At 45.4% G+C, this 15,651-nt stretch overlaps 1 protein-coding gene across 1 annotated transcript in view; it reads left to right on the forward strand.

The window, feature by feature from the left end:
* Nucleotides 1–15,651, forward strand: part of hsf2bp (heat shock transcription factor 2 binding protein) — a 76,134-nt gene that overhangs the window by 1,782 nt on the left and 58,701 nt on the right. Inside the window, exons 2-4 of the mRNA XM_067992408.1 lie at nucleotides 5,700–5,850; nucleotides 6,945–7,048; nucleotides 13,154–13,303. Of these exons, the coding sequence (XP_067848509.1) occupies nucleotides 5,700–5,850; nucleotides 6,945–7,048; nucleotides 13,154–13,303 (405 nt within the window). The remainder of the gene's footprint in view (nucleotides 1–5,699; nucleotides 5,851–6,944; nucleotides 7,049–13,153; nucleotides 13,304–15,651) is intronic.

Genomic DNA, 15,651 nt, shown 5'->3' on the forward strand with positions numbered 1-15,651 from the left:
CTACTGCTCCCATTATTCCATGGGCCGCAATCTTGATGACAAGCCTACCATGTAGTACTTTATCAAATGCCTTTTGAAAGTCCACATACACCACATCAACTGCATTGCTCTCATCTACTCTCTCTGTTACCTCATCAGAAAACTCTTATCAGGTTGGCTAAACACGATTTGCCTTAAACAAATCCGTGCTGGCTTTCCCTAATCAATCGACACTCGTCCAAGTGCCTGCTAATTCTGACCCGGATTATCGTTTCTAAAAGTTTCCCCACCACCAAGGTTAAACTGACTGACCTATAGTTGCTCGGTTTATCTTTACACCCTTTTTTGAAGATGGATGTAACCTTTGCAATTCTCCAATCCTCTGGCACCACCCCCATATCTAAGGATGTTTGGAAGATTATGGCCAATACTTCTGCAATTTCCACCCTTCCCTCAGCAACCTAGGATGCATTCCATCCAGACTGGGTGACTTATCTACTTTAAGTACATCTAGCCTTTCTAGTATCTCTTCTTTATCAATTTTTAGCCCATCCAGTATCTCAACTATATCTTCCTTTACTGAGACTCTGGCAGCATCTTCTCCCTTGGTAAAGACAGATGCAAAGTACTCATTTAGTACCTCGGCCATGCCCTCTGCCTCCATGAGTGGATCTCCTTTATGGTCCCTAATCGGCCCCACCCCTCCTCTTACTACCTGTTTACTATTTATATGCCTGTAGAAGACTTTTGGTTTCCCTTTTATGTTGGCTACCAGTCTATTCTCATACTCTCTCTTTGCCCCTCTTATTTCTTTTTTCATTTCTCCTCTGAACTTTCTATATTCTGCCTGGTTCTCACTTGTGTTATCAACCTGACACCTGTCATACACCCCTTTTTTTCCAGTACATCTTCCTCTCTACCTCTTTTGTCATCCAGGGAGCTCTGGCTTTAGTTGCCCTACCTTTCTCCCTCGTGGGAATGTACCTAGACTGTACCCGAACCATCACCTCTTTAAAGGCTGCCCACTGTTCAATTACAGCCCCTCAAGCCTGTTCTGCCATTCATTAACTGATCTGTATCTTAACTCCCTCTCCCTGTTTGGTTACGTAACCCTTATACCCTTACCCACCAAAAATCTATCAATCTCAGTTTGAAATTTTCAGTTGACCCCCCAGCCTCAAGAGCTTTTTGGGGGAGAGAGTTCCAGATTTCCACTACCCATTGTCTGAAGAAGTGCTTCCTGACATCACCCCTGAACGGCTTAGCTCTAATTTTAAGGTTATGCCCCCTTGTTCCCCCACCAGTAAAAATAGTTTCTCTCTATCTACCCTATCAAATCATTCAATTGTCTTAAACAACAACAACTTACATTTATACAGCGCCTTTAACATAGTGAAATGTCCACAGGAGCGATTATCAGACAAAATTTGACACCGAGCCATGTGGGATATTAGGACAAGTGACCAAAAGCTTGGTCAAAGAGGTAGTTTTTAAGGAGCGTCTTAAAGGAGGAGAGGTGGAAAGGTTTAGGTAGGGAATTCCAGATCTTAGAGCCTAGGCAGCTGAAGGCATGGCCACCAATGGTTGAGCGATTAAAATCAGGGTTGCGCAAGAGGCCGGAATTGGAGAAGCGCAGAGATCGTGGAGGGTTGTAGGGATGGAGGAGGTTACAGAGATAGGGAGTGGTGAGGCCATGGAGGGATTTGAATACGAGGATGAGAATCTTAAAACTGAGGCGTTCCCAGACCGGGAGCCAATGTAGGTCAGCGAACACAGGGAGATGGGTGAACGGGACTTGGTGCGAGTCAGGGTATGGGCAACAGAGTTTTGGATAAATTGAAGTTTACGGAGAGTGGAAGATGGGAGGCCGGCCAAGAGAGCATTGGAATAGCTAAGTCTAGAGGTAACAAAGGCATGGATGAGGGTTTCAGCAGCAGATAAGCTAAGGCAGGGATGGAGACAAGTGATGTTACAGAGGTGGAAGTAGGCAGTCTTGGTGATGGAGCAGATATGTGGTCAGAAGCTTATCTCAGTGTCAGATAGGATGCCAAGGACAATCTGGCTTAGCCTAAGACCGTGGCCAGGGAGAGGTATGAAGTCGGTGGCTAGAGAATGTAGTTTGTGATGGGGACTGAAGACAATGGTTTTGGTCTTCCCAATATTTAATTGGAGGAAATTTCTGCTCATCCAGTACTGGATGTCGGACAAACAGTGTGACAAAGCAGACAGTAGAGGGTTCAAGAGAGGTGGGGGTGAGGTGGAGCTGAGTGTTGTCAGTGTACTTGTGGAACCAGACTTTAGCGTTTTCGGATGATGTCACCGAGGGGCAGCTTGTAGTTGAAAAATAGGAGGTGGCCAAGGTTAGATCCTTGGGTGACTCCAGAGGTCACAGTGTGGGAGCGGGAAGAGAAGCCATTTAAGGAGATTCTCTGGCTATGACTGGATAGATAGGAATGGAACCAGGTGAGGGCAGTCCTTAAACACCTCAATTATATTATTCCTTAATCTTCTAAACTCAAGGGAATTCAAGCCAAGTTTATGCAACCTGTCCTTTTAAATTAACTCTATAAGTCCCGGAATCATTCTGGTGAATCTGCGCTGCACCCCCTCTAAGGCCAGTATATCCTTCCAGAAGTGCCGTGCCCAAAACTGAATGCAGTACTCCAGATGGGGTCTAACCAGGATTCTATACAACTGAGATAAAGGCCAACATTCCATTGGCCTTTTTGATTACTTTTTATACCTGTTCAATAGCTTTTAATGATTTGTGAACCTGGACATCCAAATCTCTCTGCTCCTCCACAGCTCTTAGTCTCGCCATTTAGAAAAGATTCTTTCTCTGATCCAAAGTACCTCACACCTCCCCACATTGAACTCCATCTGACATAATTTTGCCCACTCACTTAGTCTGTCTATGTCCTTTTGTAGCCTCCTGCTCCCATCTACACAACTTACTGTACCTCCTAATTTACTGTCATCTGCAAACTAGGGATCATGGGGTACAGATTCACAAATCATTAAAAGTAGCAATGCAGATTAATAAGGCCATAAGAAATGCAAACAAAGCACTGGGGCTAATTTCTAGAGGAATAGAATTGAAAAGCAGAGAGTTTATGTTAAACTTGTACAGAACCTTGGTTAAACCACACTTAGAGTACTGTGCACTGTTCTGGTCTCCATATTACAAAAAGGAGAAGGTGCATAAAAGATTTACAAGTATGATACCAGAACTGAGAGGTTAGAACTTTCAGGAAAAATTGAACAGGCTGGGGATCTTTTCTCTAGAAAAGAGAAGTCTGAGAGATGACTGGATAGAAGTCTTTAAAATTATGAAAGGGCTTGATAGGGTAGACATAGAGAAGATGTTCCACTTGTGGGGGAGACCAAAACCAGGGACCATAATATAAGACGGTCACTAATAAATCCAGTAAGGAATGCAGGAGAAACTTCTTTATCCAGAGAGTGGTTAGAACGTGGAACTCGCTACCGTAAGGAGTAGTTGAGGCGAATAGCATAGATGCATTTAAGGGGAAGCTAGATAAACACATGAGGGAGAAAGGAATAGAAGGATATGCTGATAGGGTTAGATGAAGTAGGATGGGAGGAGGCTCGTGTTGAGCACAAACACCGGCATGGACCTGTTGTACCGAAAGGCCTATTTCTGTGCTGTACATTCTATGTAACTTGCATATACAACTATTCCATCATCCAAGTTAATAATATATATGATGAAAAGCTGATGCCTCAGTACAGATCCCTGGGGAACACCACTTGTCACATCCCACCAATCAGAGAACATTCCATTTATCCCTACTCTCTGTCTCCCACGTCCCAACCAATTACTAATCCATGTCACAAGATTACTTCCAATTCCGTGCACTTTAATTTTTGCTGATAATGTCTTGTGCAGAACCTTATTAAATACCTTCTGGAAATCCATATAGAACAATATCCATAGACACTCGCCTTTCCACCAAGCTAGTGACCTCCTCAAAAAATTCAACTAGATTAATCTGACATTACCTGACCCAGTCAGACATGAAAAGGAAAAATTTGCAGGACTATGGGAAAAGAGCAGGGGAGTGGGACTAATTGGATATCTCTTTCAAAGAGCCGGCACAGGCATGATGAGTTGAATGGCCACCTTCTGTGCTGTGTCATTCTATGAGCTGCTTTTCACAAGTCCATGCTGACTCTCTTTGATCAGCTGATACTTGTCCAAGTGCTCAGTCACTCTGTCCCTGATGATAGATTCCAGTAACTTCTCCACAATTGATGTTAAACTGCCAGGTCTGTCGTTTCCTGGTTCCTCCCTCCTTAAATCATGGAGTGACATTTGCAATTTTTCAATCCAAAGGCACAGCTGAATCTAGGGAGCTTTTGAAAATGATGACTAATGCATCTTCAATTACCCCATCTGTTTCTTTTAATACCCTGGTGTGGACACAATCAGGTCCTGGAAATTTGTCTATCTGAAGTTGCATTACTTTCTCCAGTACCATATTTTTTACTTATATTAAATCCAATAAATTTCGCTGGAATTTTGTGTTTTTTCTCTGCTGTGAAAATGAACATTTGCCTGAGGAAGGAGAAAATCTCCGAAAGCTTGTGAATTTAAAATAAAATTGCTGGACTATAACTTGGTGTTGTAAAATTGTTTACAATTGTCAACCCCAGTCCATCACCGGCATCTCCACATCGTGAAAATGAATGCAAAGTACTCATTTATCGAGTGTCCCATTTCCTTACTTCATTGTGTTTGTGCCAGCTGTTGACTATATTAATCCCAAACTAATCCCACTACTGCACCCACCCCAAAGCCCTGTATCATTCCAAAACTAACCCCACTGCCCCGCTCTCTCCCCATAGTCCTGTATCAATCCTAAACTAATCTCACTATCCAGCTCTCTCCCCATAGCCCTGTATCAATCCTTAACTAATCCCACTGTCCAGCTCTCTCCCCATAGTCCTGTATCAATCCTAAATTAATCCCACTATCTAGCTCTCTCCCCAAAGTCCTGTATCAATCCAAAACTAACCTCACTGCCCCACTCTCTCCCCATAGTCCCATATCAATTAAACTAATCCCACTGTCCAGCTCTCTCCCCATAGTCCTGTATCATCCTAAATTAATCCCACTATCTAGCTCTCTCCCCATAGTCCTGTATCAATCCTAAATTAATCCCACTATCTAGCTCTCGCCCCAAAGTCCTGTATCAATCCAAAACTAACCCCACTGCCCCACTCTCTCCCCATAGTCCTGTATCAATGAACTATTCTCACTATCCAGCTCTCTTGCCATAGCCCTGTATCATTCGAAAACTAACCCCACTGCCCCGTTCTCTCCCGATTGTCCTGCATCAATCCCAAATTAATCCGACTGCCCCACTCTCTCCCCATAGTCCTGTATCAATCCCAAACTAACCCCACTGCCCTGCTCTCTCTCCATGGTCCTGTATCAATCCAAAACTAATCCCACTGTCCCGTTCTCTCCCCATAACTCCTGTATGGTACCAACTTTTTAAAGCAACAATGTGTTTGCCTTTTTCAATAACAACGTATTTTTGGAAGTAGAAATTGAACATTATTAAAAAAGAGGAAGGCTTGTGCTCAGAGTTGTTTCTGCTCCTTTAACAGTTAATAATTAAATGCTCTCAGGACTCCATCAATGGACTTTACCTACCTACTGAGCTTTCTACTGCTAATTATTTGTGTTTCAGAAGCCTGTAGGCAAAGATGAGTTTGTTAAAATTCGGAGGAGAGACTTAGAGAGGCTAACAACTGAGACTATGCAAATCAAGGACTTTTTGCCTAAGATTCTTAATGGAGAATTCCTGGAGAACTTTCACCAACTGGAAATCACTGAAACAAGTGAGTTTTTTGCTTTTGTTGTACAATGTTTTCTGTTGGAAGAATGTAATTCAGTTTATGAATAAGCAGCCATGGAGATGCTGTAAAGGTTTGGTTAGCCATTAATGCTGCACAAATTATTAACCACAAAGTTTTTAAAATTGGATTTTTCTTTCTTAATTTAATGTATTTACTATAGCTCATAAGATGCTGCCCGTAAGAACTGGTGGAATTATTAATATTGGGCATGGAATGGGACCATGTTAAACATCATGGGCATTATTTTAGCCTGGAAAAACGGGTGGGTTGGGGGTGGGGGGGCAGTAACAATTTCAAAATTCTAAAACTCGCCCATTTCCAGTTTTCACGGGGGTGGGACAAGTGGTAGGCAACCAACCCAGTCTTAGGTGGGTCGGGCATTAAAAGTTTTAAAGGAGGCTGTGGGACTTCATTTTCAAAGCTTATTTGATTTTAGCCCCTGGGGGCCGGGTTTCCCGGGCCTTCTCCTTCACGCCATGTGAGAGAAGGCGAAAAGGCCCAAAACTGCAGGTAAGTGCTTTTGTAGCACAGCTTCTGGATCAGGAGGAGGAGGAGTGCTTCCCCCAGGTCCAACAAGCCTACCCTTAGCGACCACCCCCCCAATCTCTCCAACCCCCCCCCCCCCAAATGACTGACAGCCCCCCCACGTATCTAGCTCTTAACTGATCACGTCCTCTTCCTTCCTCTTCTCCCATCCAACTGAGAGCCAGCCTGTCAATCAGGCCAGCCTGTTGGGCGGGAAACCAGCAAAAATAAACAGCACCCTTTCGTCAAAATCATAAAGATGTCTGGGAAACCTGTACTTCTAGGTTTCCCGTCAGGAATTCCAACCCCGCCCTCTTCCTGGTTCCAGGCTAAAATCAAGCCCCATAGCTACACTTCAAGACCACTGTCAGCAATGCCACGGAACATCAGCTAGTGGGTAAATTCACGGGAAGCCCATTGGAGGGTGGGATTGAACCGTGGGTGTGAAATATTACATATTGCTGCTACATCATGCCTTGGTGTAAAGCACAACTTTTTACAGTGTCAGAGTTATGGCTCCTTTTTATACATGTAATATTTCTATATTACAGCTTTAGAGAGAAAGGAACAGGAGAATGAACAGTTACGATTGGATTGTGATCATTTTAAAGCTAGGCTGCAAACAGCACAGACAGACTGCCAAAAGGAGCGAGAGGTAACAATTCATTAAGCAATGTCCAGCTGCCACTTGGTCCCATATATGTCAATTTTCATATCATGGCCTAGGAATTAGATGGCGCAGTGCCCGTTATTCAAGCGCCAAACAGGTGCCTAAGCGTCCAATATGGCAGGCAGGGCACGCACACGTACGTCCTCTTCCTCTTCTCCTGTCCAACTGAGAGCCAGCCTGACAATCAGGCTGGCCTGTTGGGCGGGAAACCGGCAAAAAAGAAAACAACACCCTTTCATCAAAATCGTACGGATGTCCGGGAAGCCTGTACTTCCAGGATTCCAGTCAGGAATTCCAACTCCGCCCTCTTCCCGGCTCCGGGCTAAAATCAAGCCCCATAGCTACACTTCGAGACCACTGTCAGCAATGCCACGGAGCATCAGCTAGTGGGTACATTCACGGGAAGCCTGTTGGAGGGTGGGATTGAACCGTGGGTGTGAAATATTACATATTGCTGCTACATAAGCGTCCAATATGGCAGGCGGGGCACGCACACTCATTGTGCGCTGAAGGGGCGCCGCCACCATATTGGTAAAGGCAGAAACAGTGGCTTCGAGATTCGCGCCTGAAACAGGGCAAATAGGAGGCCGAATAAGAAAGAACTTGCATTTATATATCGTCTTTCACTACCTCAGGATGTCCCACAGCGCTTTACAGCCAATGAAGTACTTTTGAAGTGTAGTCACTGTTGTAATGCAGTAAGTGTGGCTGCCAGTTTGCGCAGAGCAAGATGATCCCACAAACAACAATGAGATAATGGCCAGATAATCTGTTTTAGTGGTATTGATTGAGGGTTAAGTGTTGGCCAGGACACCGGGGAGAACTCCCCTGCTCGTCTTCAAATTGTGCCACGGGATCTTTTACATCCACCTGAGAGAGCAGACATCAGTTCAACAAAAATCTCATCCGATAGACAGCTCCTCTGGCAGTGCAGCGTTCCCTCAGTACTGCCCCTCCGACAGTGCAGCACTCCCTCGGTACTGCCCCTCCGACAGTGCAGCACTCCCTCGGTACTGCCCCTCCGACAGTGCAGCACTCCCTCGGTACTGCCCCTCCGACAGTGCAGCACTCCCTCGGTACTGCCCCTCCGACAGTGCAGCACTCCCTCGGTACTGCCCCTCCGACATGCAGCACTCCCTCGGTACTGCCCCTCCGACAGTGCAGCACTCCCTCGGTACTGCCCCTCCGACAGTGCAGCACTCCCTCGGTACTGCCCCTCCGACAGTGCAGCACTCCCTCGGTACTGCCCCTCCGACAGTGCAGCACTCCCTCGGTACTGCCCCTCCGACAGTGCAGCACTCCCTCGGTACTGCCCCTCCGACAGTGCAGCACTCCCTCGGTACTGCCCCTCCGACAGTGCAGCACTCCCTCGGTACTGCCCCTCCGACAGTGCAGCACTCCCTCGGTACTGCCCCTCCGACAGTGCAGCACTCCCTCGGTACTGCCCCTCCGACAGTGCAGCACTCTCTCGGTACTGCCCCTCCGACAGTGCAGCACTCCCCCGGTACTGCCCCTCCGGCAGTGCAGCACTCCCTCATTACTGCATTGGAGTGTCAGCATGGATTATGGTCTCAAGTCCCCCATTGATTGGAAGATCGCTCTCCCTCTCCCGATCGCTGCTCCCCTCCCTCTCCCGATCGCTGCTCCCCTCCCTCTCCCGATCGCTGCTCCCCTCCCTCTCCCAATCGCTGCTCCTCTCCCTCTCCCGATCGCTGCTCCCCTCCATCTCCCAGTCGCCCCCTCCATCCCGATCTCTCCCCCACCCCTGATCTCCCAGGTCGTAGCTGAGGGCTGCTGCAGAATGGATAGCAAGCTGTCTATCAACAGAAAAGAGAGTAGGGGTTAAAGTTAGTTACTCAGACTGGCGGAAGGTGGGAAGTGGTGTTCCACAGGGATCGATGCAAGGGCCACTGTTCACCATTTACATAAACGATTTGGACTCGGGAATCACAAGTACAATTTCAAAATTTGCAGTCGACATGAAATTTGGAGGGTATAGTTGATACTGAGGAAGAGGAGCAATTGAAGGAGATTCTCTGGCTATGACTGGATAGATAGGAATGGAACCAGGCAAGGGCAGGAGAGAAGTTAGGAAACACTTCTTCACGCAAAGGGTGGTAAAAGTGTGGAACTCTCACACAAAAAGCAATAGATGCTAGCTCAATTAATAATTTTAAATCTGAAATCGATAGATTTTTGCTAGTCAAAGGTTATTAAGGGATATGGAACCAAGGCGGGTGGACAGAGTTAGGATACAGATCAGCCACTGAATAGTGGAACAGGCTTGAGGCGCTGAATGGCCTACTCCTGTTCCCATGTTCCAGTGTTAAATTATAAGGACAGGTTGCTTTCAATTCCATGAGTTTTAATTTTAGCTAACAATCTCTTTTGTGGAACCTTATCAAATGCCTTCTGGAAGTCCATATAAACTGCATTCATAGACATTCCCCTGCCTACTACTTTAGTTATTTCCTCAAAAAATTCAGTTAGGTTCGTTAGACATGACCCGCCCTTTACAAATCCATGTTGGCTCTCTCCAATCAGCTCACATTTCCCAAAGTGCTCAGTCACTCTGTCTTTAATTATAGATTCCAATAACTTCCCCAGAACAGATGTTAGACTAACAGAGCTGTAATTTCCTGGTTTCTCTCTCACACCTTTCTTAAATAATGGCATTACATTTGCAATTTTCCAATCTAAAGGGACAATTTCTGAATCAAGAGCTTTAGAAATTATGAAAATGAACCCTGTAAGCCTCTGGTAAATAAGTGCAGCATAACTTCCCATTGTATTCCAGTCCCTGTGTGATATAGGCCAACTTCTTTTAACCTTTGTGATTACTTTTTGAACCTGTCCACCAGCTTTTAATGATTTGTGAACCTGGACATCCAAATCTCTCTGCTCTTCCACATCTCCAGTCTCATCATTTAGAAAAGATTCTTTCTCTGATCCAAAGTGGATAACCTCACACCTCCCCACATTGAACTCCATCTGACATAGTTTTGCCCACTTACTTAGTCTGTCTGTGTCCCCTTGTAGACTCCTGCTCCCATCTACACAACTTACTGTGCCTCCTAACTTTATCATCTGCAAACCAGGGATCATGGAGTATAGATACACAAATCACTAAAAGTAGTGACGCAGGTCATACTTTTTACTTAAGGCCATAAAAAATAGCAAACAAAGCAATGGGGTTCATTTCTAGAAGAATAGAATTCAAAAGCAGAGAGGTTTTGTTAAACTTCTACAGAACCTTGCTTAAACCACACTTGGAGTACTGTGCACAGTTCTGGTCTCCATATTATAAAAATGATATAGAGGCACTGGAGACAGTGCAAAAAAAATTACAAGGATGAAACCAGAACAGAGATTATGCCTATCAAGAAAGATTGAACAGGCTGGGGCTCTTTTCTCTAGAAATGAGAAGGCTGAGGGGTGACCTGATAGATGTATTTAGGATTATGAAAGGGTTTGACAGAGTAGACATAAAGAAGATGTTTCCACTTGTGGATGAGACCAAAGCTAGGGGCCATAATTATAAGAGAATCACTAATAAATCCAATAAGGACTTCAGGCAAAACTTCTTTACCGAGAGGGTGGTTAGAATGTGGAACTCGCTACCTCAAGGAGTAGTCGAGGCGAATAGCATAGATGCATTTAAGGGAAATCTAGATAAACACATGACGGAGAAAGGAATAGAAGTTTATGCTGATCGGTTTAGATGAAGTGGGATGGGATGAGGCTTGTGTGTAGCATAATCACCGGCATAGACCTGTTGGGCCAAATGGCCTATTTCTGTTCTGTACATTCTATGTAAGGAGTGACTTAGAGGAGGAGAGGTTGAGAGATTTAGGGAGGGAATTCCAGATCTTCGGGCCTAGGCAGCTGCAGGTACAGCTGCCAATGGTGGAACGAAGGAAATCAGAGATGCGCAAGAGGTCAGAATTGGAGGAGTGCAGAGATCTCGGAAGGACTGGAGGAGGTTACAGAGATAGGATGTGGCGAGACCATAGAGGGATTTGAACACAAGGATGAGAATTTTAAAATCGAGGCGTTGCTGGACTGGCAGCCAATGTAGATCAGCAAGCACAGGGGTGATGGGTGAACGGGACTTGGTGCAAGTTAGGTTATGGGCAGCAGAGTTGTGGACAAGCTCAAGTTTACGGAGGGTGGTAGGTAGAAGGTCGGCCAGGAGAGCATTGGAGTGGTCAAGTCTGGAGGTAACAAAGGCATGGATGGGCTGAGGCAGGGGCGGAGGCGGGCGATGTTACAAAGGTGGAGGTAGGCGGTCTTAGTGATGGAGCGGATATGGGGTGGTCGGAAGCTCATCTCGGGGTCAAATAGGATGTCAGAGTTGCGACCAGCTTGGTTCCACCTTGGACAGAGGCCATGTTTCTGATCTGTGAAATTATGTTAGCATGTTGACTATCTTTATGTTTATTTTAAAATCATAGAATGATACAGCACAGAAGGAGGCCATTCAGCCCATCATGCCTGTGCCGGCTCTTTGAAAGAGCTATCCAATTAGTCCCATTCCCCTGCTCTTTCCCCATTGCCTTGCAAATTTTTCCCCTTCCAGTATTTATCCAATTCCCTTTTGAAAATTACCACTGTATCTGTTTCCACCACCCTTTCAGGCAGTTCATTCCAGATCATCATAACTCGCTGCGTAATAAAACTTCTCATCTCGCCTCTGGTTCTTTTGCCAATTACCTTAAATCTGTGCCCTCTGGTTACCAACCCTTCTGCCACTGGAAACAGTTTCTCTTTATTTACTGTATCAACACCCTTCATGATTTTGAACACCTCTATCAAATCGGCCCTTAATCTTCTCTGCTCTAAGGAGAACAACCCCAGCTTCTCTAGTCTCTCCACATAACTTAGTACCATTCTGGTAAATCTTCTGTGCACCTTCTCTAAGGCATTGAAATCCATCCTAAAGTGTGGTGCCCAGAATTGGACACACTACCCCAGCTGGGGCCTAACCAGTGATTTTTAAAGGATTAGCATAACTTCCTTGCTTTTGTACTCTATGCCTCTGTTTCCAAGGATCCATATGCTTTTTTAACAGCGTTCTCAACTTGTTTTGCCACCATCAAAGGTTTGTGTATGTACACCCCCAGGTCTCTACTCCTGCACCCCCTTTAAAATTGTTCAGTTTATATTGCCTCTCCTCATTCTTCCTACCAAAATGAATCACTTCACACTTCTCTGCATTAAATTTCATCTGCCATGTGTCTGCCCATTTCACCAGTCTGTCTATGTCCTCCTGAAGTCTGTTACTATCCTCCTCACAAATGTTTACTACATTTTTGAGTTTCGTGTCATCTCCAGACTTTGAAATTATACCCTGTATACTCAAGTCCAGGTCATTAATATATATCAAAAAGAGCAGTGGTCCCAGTACCGACCTCAGGGGGACACCACTGTATACTTCCCTCCAGTCTGAAAAACAAACATTCACCACTACTCTCTGCTTTCTGTCTCTTAGCCAATTCCGTATCCACGCTGCCACAATCCCTTTAATCCCATAAAAGTAGGATTATGTTAGCTATTTTCAGTATATACATTACGCGGCTAATTTTGTGAGGCATCACTAGATGGGAGTGCGAGTTAGAAAAGTGCTTTAATACTGAAGGCCGACACTGAGAGAGGGGCCATGCGAAATGGCCCTTGTATATCATGGTGTTGCAAAATGAGGGATGAAGGCTAAGAACGATTATAACAGGATTCTTAATTTGAAATGATGCACTGAAAGTTCAATTAAATTAAATATTGAAGTTCTCACTTAACAAGAATGTACTTGTGATTCTCTGAGCGTTCAGTCAGCCTTTGGCGGTAGTGCAGAATGGGCGATAGCGAATCGGCTACCATCAACTTCATCCCCTCTGTATGCCTGTATTTCTCCAGCATGCTTACTTTACATTGGGACTATAAATGTTTAAAAGTCAGTCTCCTGTGGTGGTGTAGACATTAAGCAGCAGCAGTGTTGTGGCAAATGGAGAAGCCAAAATCTGTTCTTTTGCTCTGCGCTGTGCTGGATTATTACTTCCAGCTAAAATGACGACTTCTATATTTTTCTTCATGAAGGAAAAATTGGCATCGAGGCTACAGTTGAACGAAGCAAGACAGCAACTGCTTCAACAAGCTGAGTACTGCACAGAAATGGGTGCTGCCGTCTGCACTTTGCTTTGGAGTGTCTCCAGCAACGAGGATTCTGTTAAATTTATCCTTGGAGGAGTAGGTTGTATTGGAACTTTAAAGTATAGTAGCTTTTGGTGGCTGTCTGAGGCTGGGTGGTTTGGCAGCAAACCTCAAATTCATTCAAAGCTTTGATCATTTTTAATAATGACATGTATCAGATTGCATCACATTTTTAAATCTAGGGCTGATCTGATTACAAATAGTTGGCCAGGAGGAGGAATCAGTAACAGAGATCTGTGGGCCACAGGGGCCATAGAAAAATACAGGGCTGGATAAGACAGTGCAGTCCTAAAAACTAGTGGTGGTTAAATTCGGTTGCGCCCACTTTTGGGGGCGTTATTCTCCCCCCATCTTCCCCCCTCCCCCCACCCCCCCCCCCCCAGCGCACCGTTACTCCCCACCCAGTGCGGCGGTACTCCACCCCCCCCAGGCGCGGCATTACTCCCCCCACCCCCGCGCTAACTGCCTCGAGGCAAACTAATTGCTGCTAGACATCTGAAACAGATTACATGGCCATTCATCTTCTCTTCATAGCTCAGAATCCTTAGATATGTGTTTACTTAGCGTTTTCTGCACTGCCATGATCCCTGAAGTCAGGCAGTGATGGTGCCCTCCAGAGCTGACCCCGCTCCAATTTGTGGGGTCAATAGGAGGGCATCTAATCTACATGTGGCTTATGGACACATCTTCGACACCTGCCTGCGCCATGCTGCTGGAAATCCAGCACCAGACCACCATCTAAGGGGGGGAGCCCAGATCTCCCCCCTCTCCCTCCCACCCGCCAGAGGCCTCATACAGCCCACTACCCCCTCCTTCCCTGTGTACAGGACCTGATTATTTCGCCCTTTTTCATGGGTCTAGACCACTGTCCTGGCCTGGACCCCTGTACCCATTCCCCAGGGGTTACCCACTTGTCCGATGAGGCCGGTCAGCCTCATCTCACTGGATACAACAGCCGCTAGTTTTACACCAGGCCTCTGACAGACCAGGGTCAAGGAATCTCCTGGCTTAGGAGTCCCTAGCTTTGTAAAGAGCATGCATAGGTTCCGTTTCCTACAAGATCCAGCAGGAACTCCCAGTATAGGCCAGGACTTGGTATATCCAGATCCCAGTCAAATTCCTGACACTTCTGCTACGCTCCCACCACAGTTGAGGCTGGATTGAGCCAGAAGACCTCAGCAGTCTCAGCCCCAGTCAATCACCTGCTTCATAAGATTAAATAAGTTAATGGGCCGTAATTTGCTGTGGCAGGGCTTCAAACGGCATCTGATATTAGTTGGACTTGCCCTTGCATGTTTATGTTTTGAAATTTTTTGCATGGCAAGTTGCTGAAGTGCGAGCTGGTAACGTCACAGCGAGAGAAATAGGGCATCTGGGTCCTGAGTGAACAGGGCAAGCAACTGGGTATCTCCTTAACCAATCAGATTGAAGGATTGTGAAATTAACAGCGCAAGGACTGGGAAGGAAGTGTAAGTTAGAGGGGGTGAATTCATGTCAAATTAGGTACAGAAAGAGAAATAGAGAGAGGGAAAGACATTTTTACATTTTTTTTTACTTTTCTTTTCTGACTTTTTTCTTTCTCTCTTAATCCAGAGACAGAAAGGATTTTTTTTAATGTAAAAATTTTAAAAATATCCAATAATTAAAACCTGAAGGAATGAGACTTCACGCTTACATAGAATTACATAGAATGTAAATATAGCACAGAAACAGGTCAATCGGCCGAACAGATCCATGCTCCACATGAGCCTCCTCCCTCCCTACTTCATCTAACCCTATCAGCATACCTTTATTCATTTCTCCCTCATGTGTTTATCGAGCTTCCCCTTAAATGCATCTACACTATTCGCTCAACTACTCCTTGTGGTAGCGGGTTCCACATTCTTACCACCCTCTGAGTAAAGAAGTTTCTCCTGAATTCCCTATTGGATTTACTAGTGACTATCTTATATTGATGGCCCTTAGTTCTGGTCTCCCCCCAAGTGGAAACATCTTCTCTACGTCTACCCTAACCCACCCTTATAGTGGAAACATCTCCTCTACATCTACCTTATCAAACCCACTTGTAATAGTTAATTTTCAGTGCCAGAGAGGTTGATTGGCATTAATTAACACTTACCACATCGTTAAAAAGGGTACTTAGACTTGAACTAACAAGACTTAACTTTCTTTGGCGAGTTTAGTTTGTATCTACTGCGCAAATACAGCAACTTCACGCCGTTCAGTGCATTTGAATGGTGAGGCAGACAATGAGATGCCATTTTCGTGAAGCTAACGGCAGAGCGGCTCAACTCGAACAGCAAATTTTGGATTTCCGTGTTTAACCTCGCATCTGCCCCTCGCCTGAAGTTGCCGGACCATTTGTGCATAAATAATGCGAGTGC

The sequence above is a fragment of the Heptranchias perlo genome, chromosome 11, assembly GCF_035084215.1.
Source record: "Heptranchias perlo isolate sHepPer1 chromosome 11, sHepPer1.hap1, whole genome shotgun sequence".
NCBI classification, from domain to species: domain Eukaryota; kingdom Metazoa; phylum Chordata; class Chondrichthyes; order Hexanchiformes; family Hexanchidae; genus Heptranchias; species Heptranchias perlo.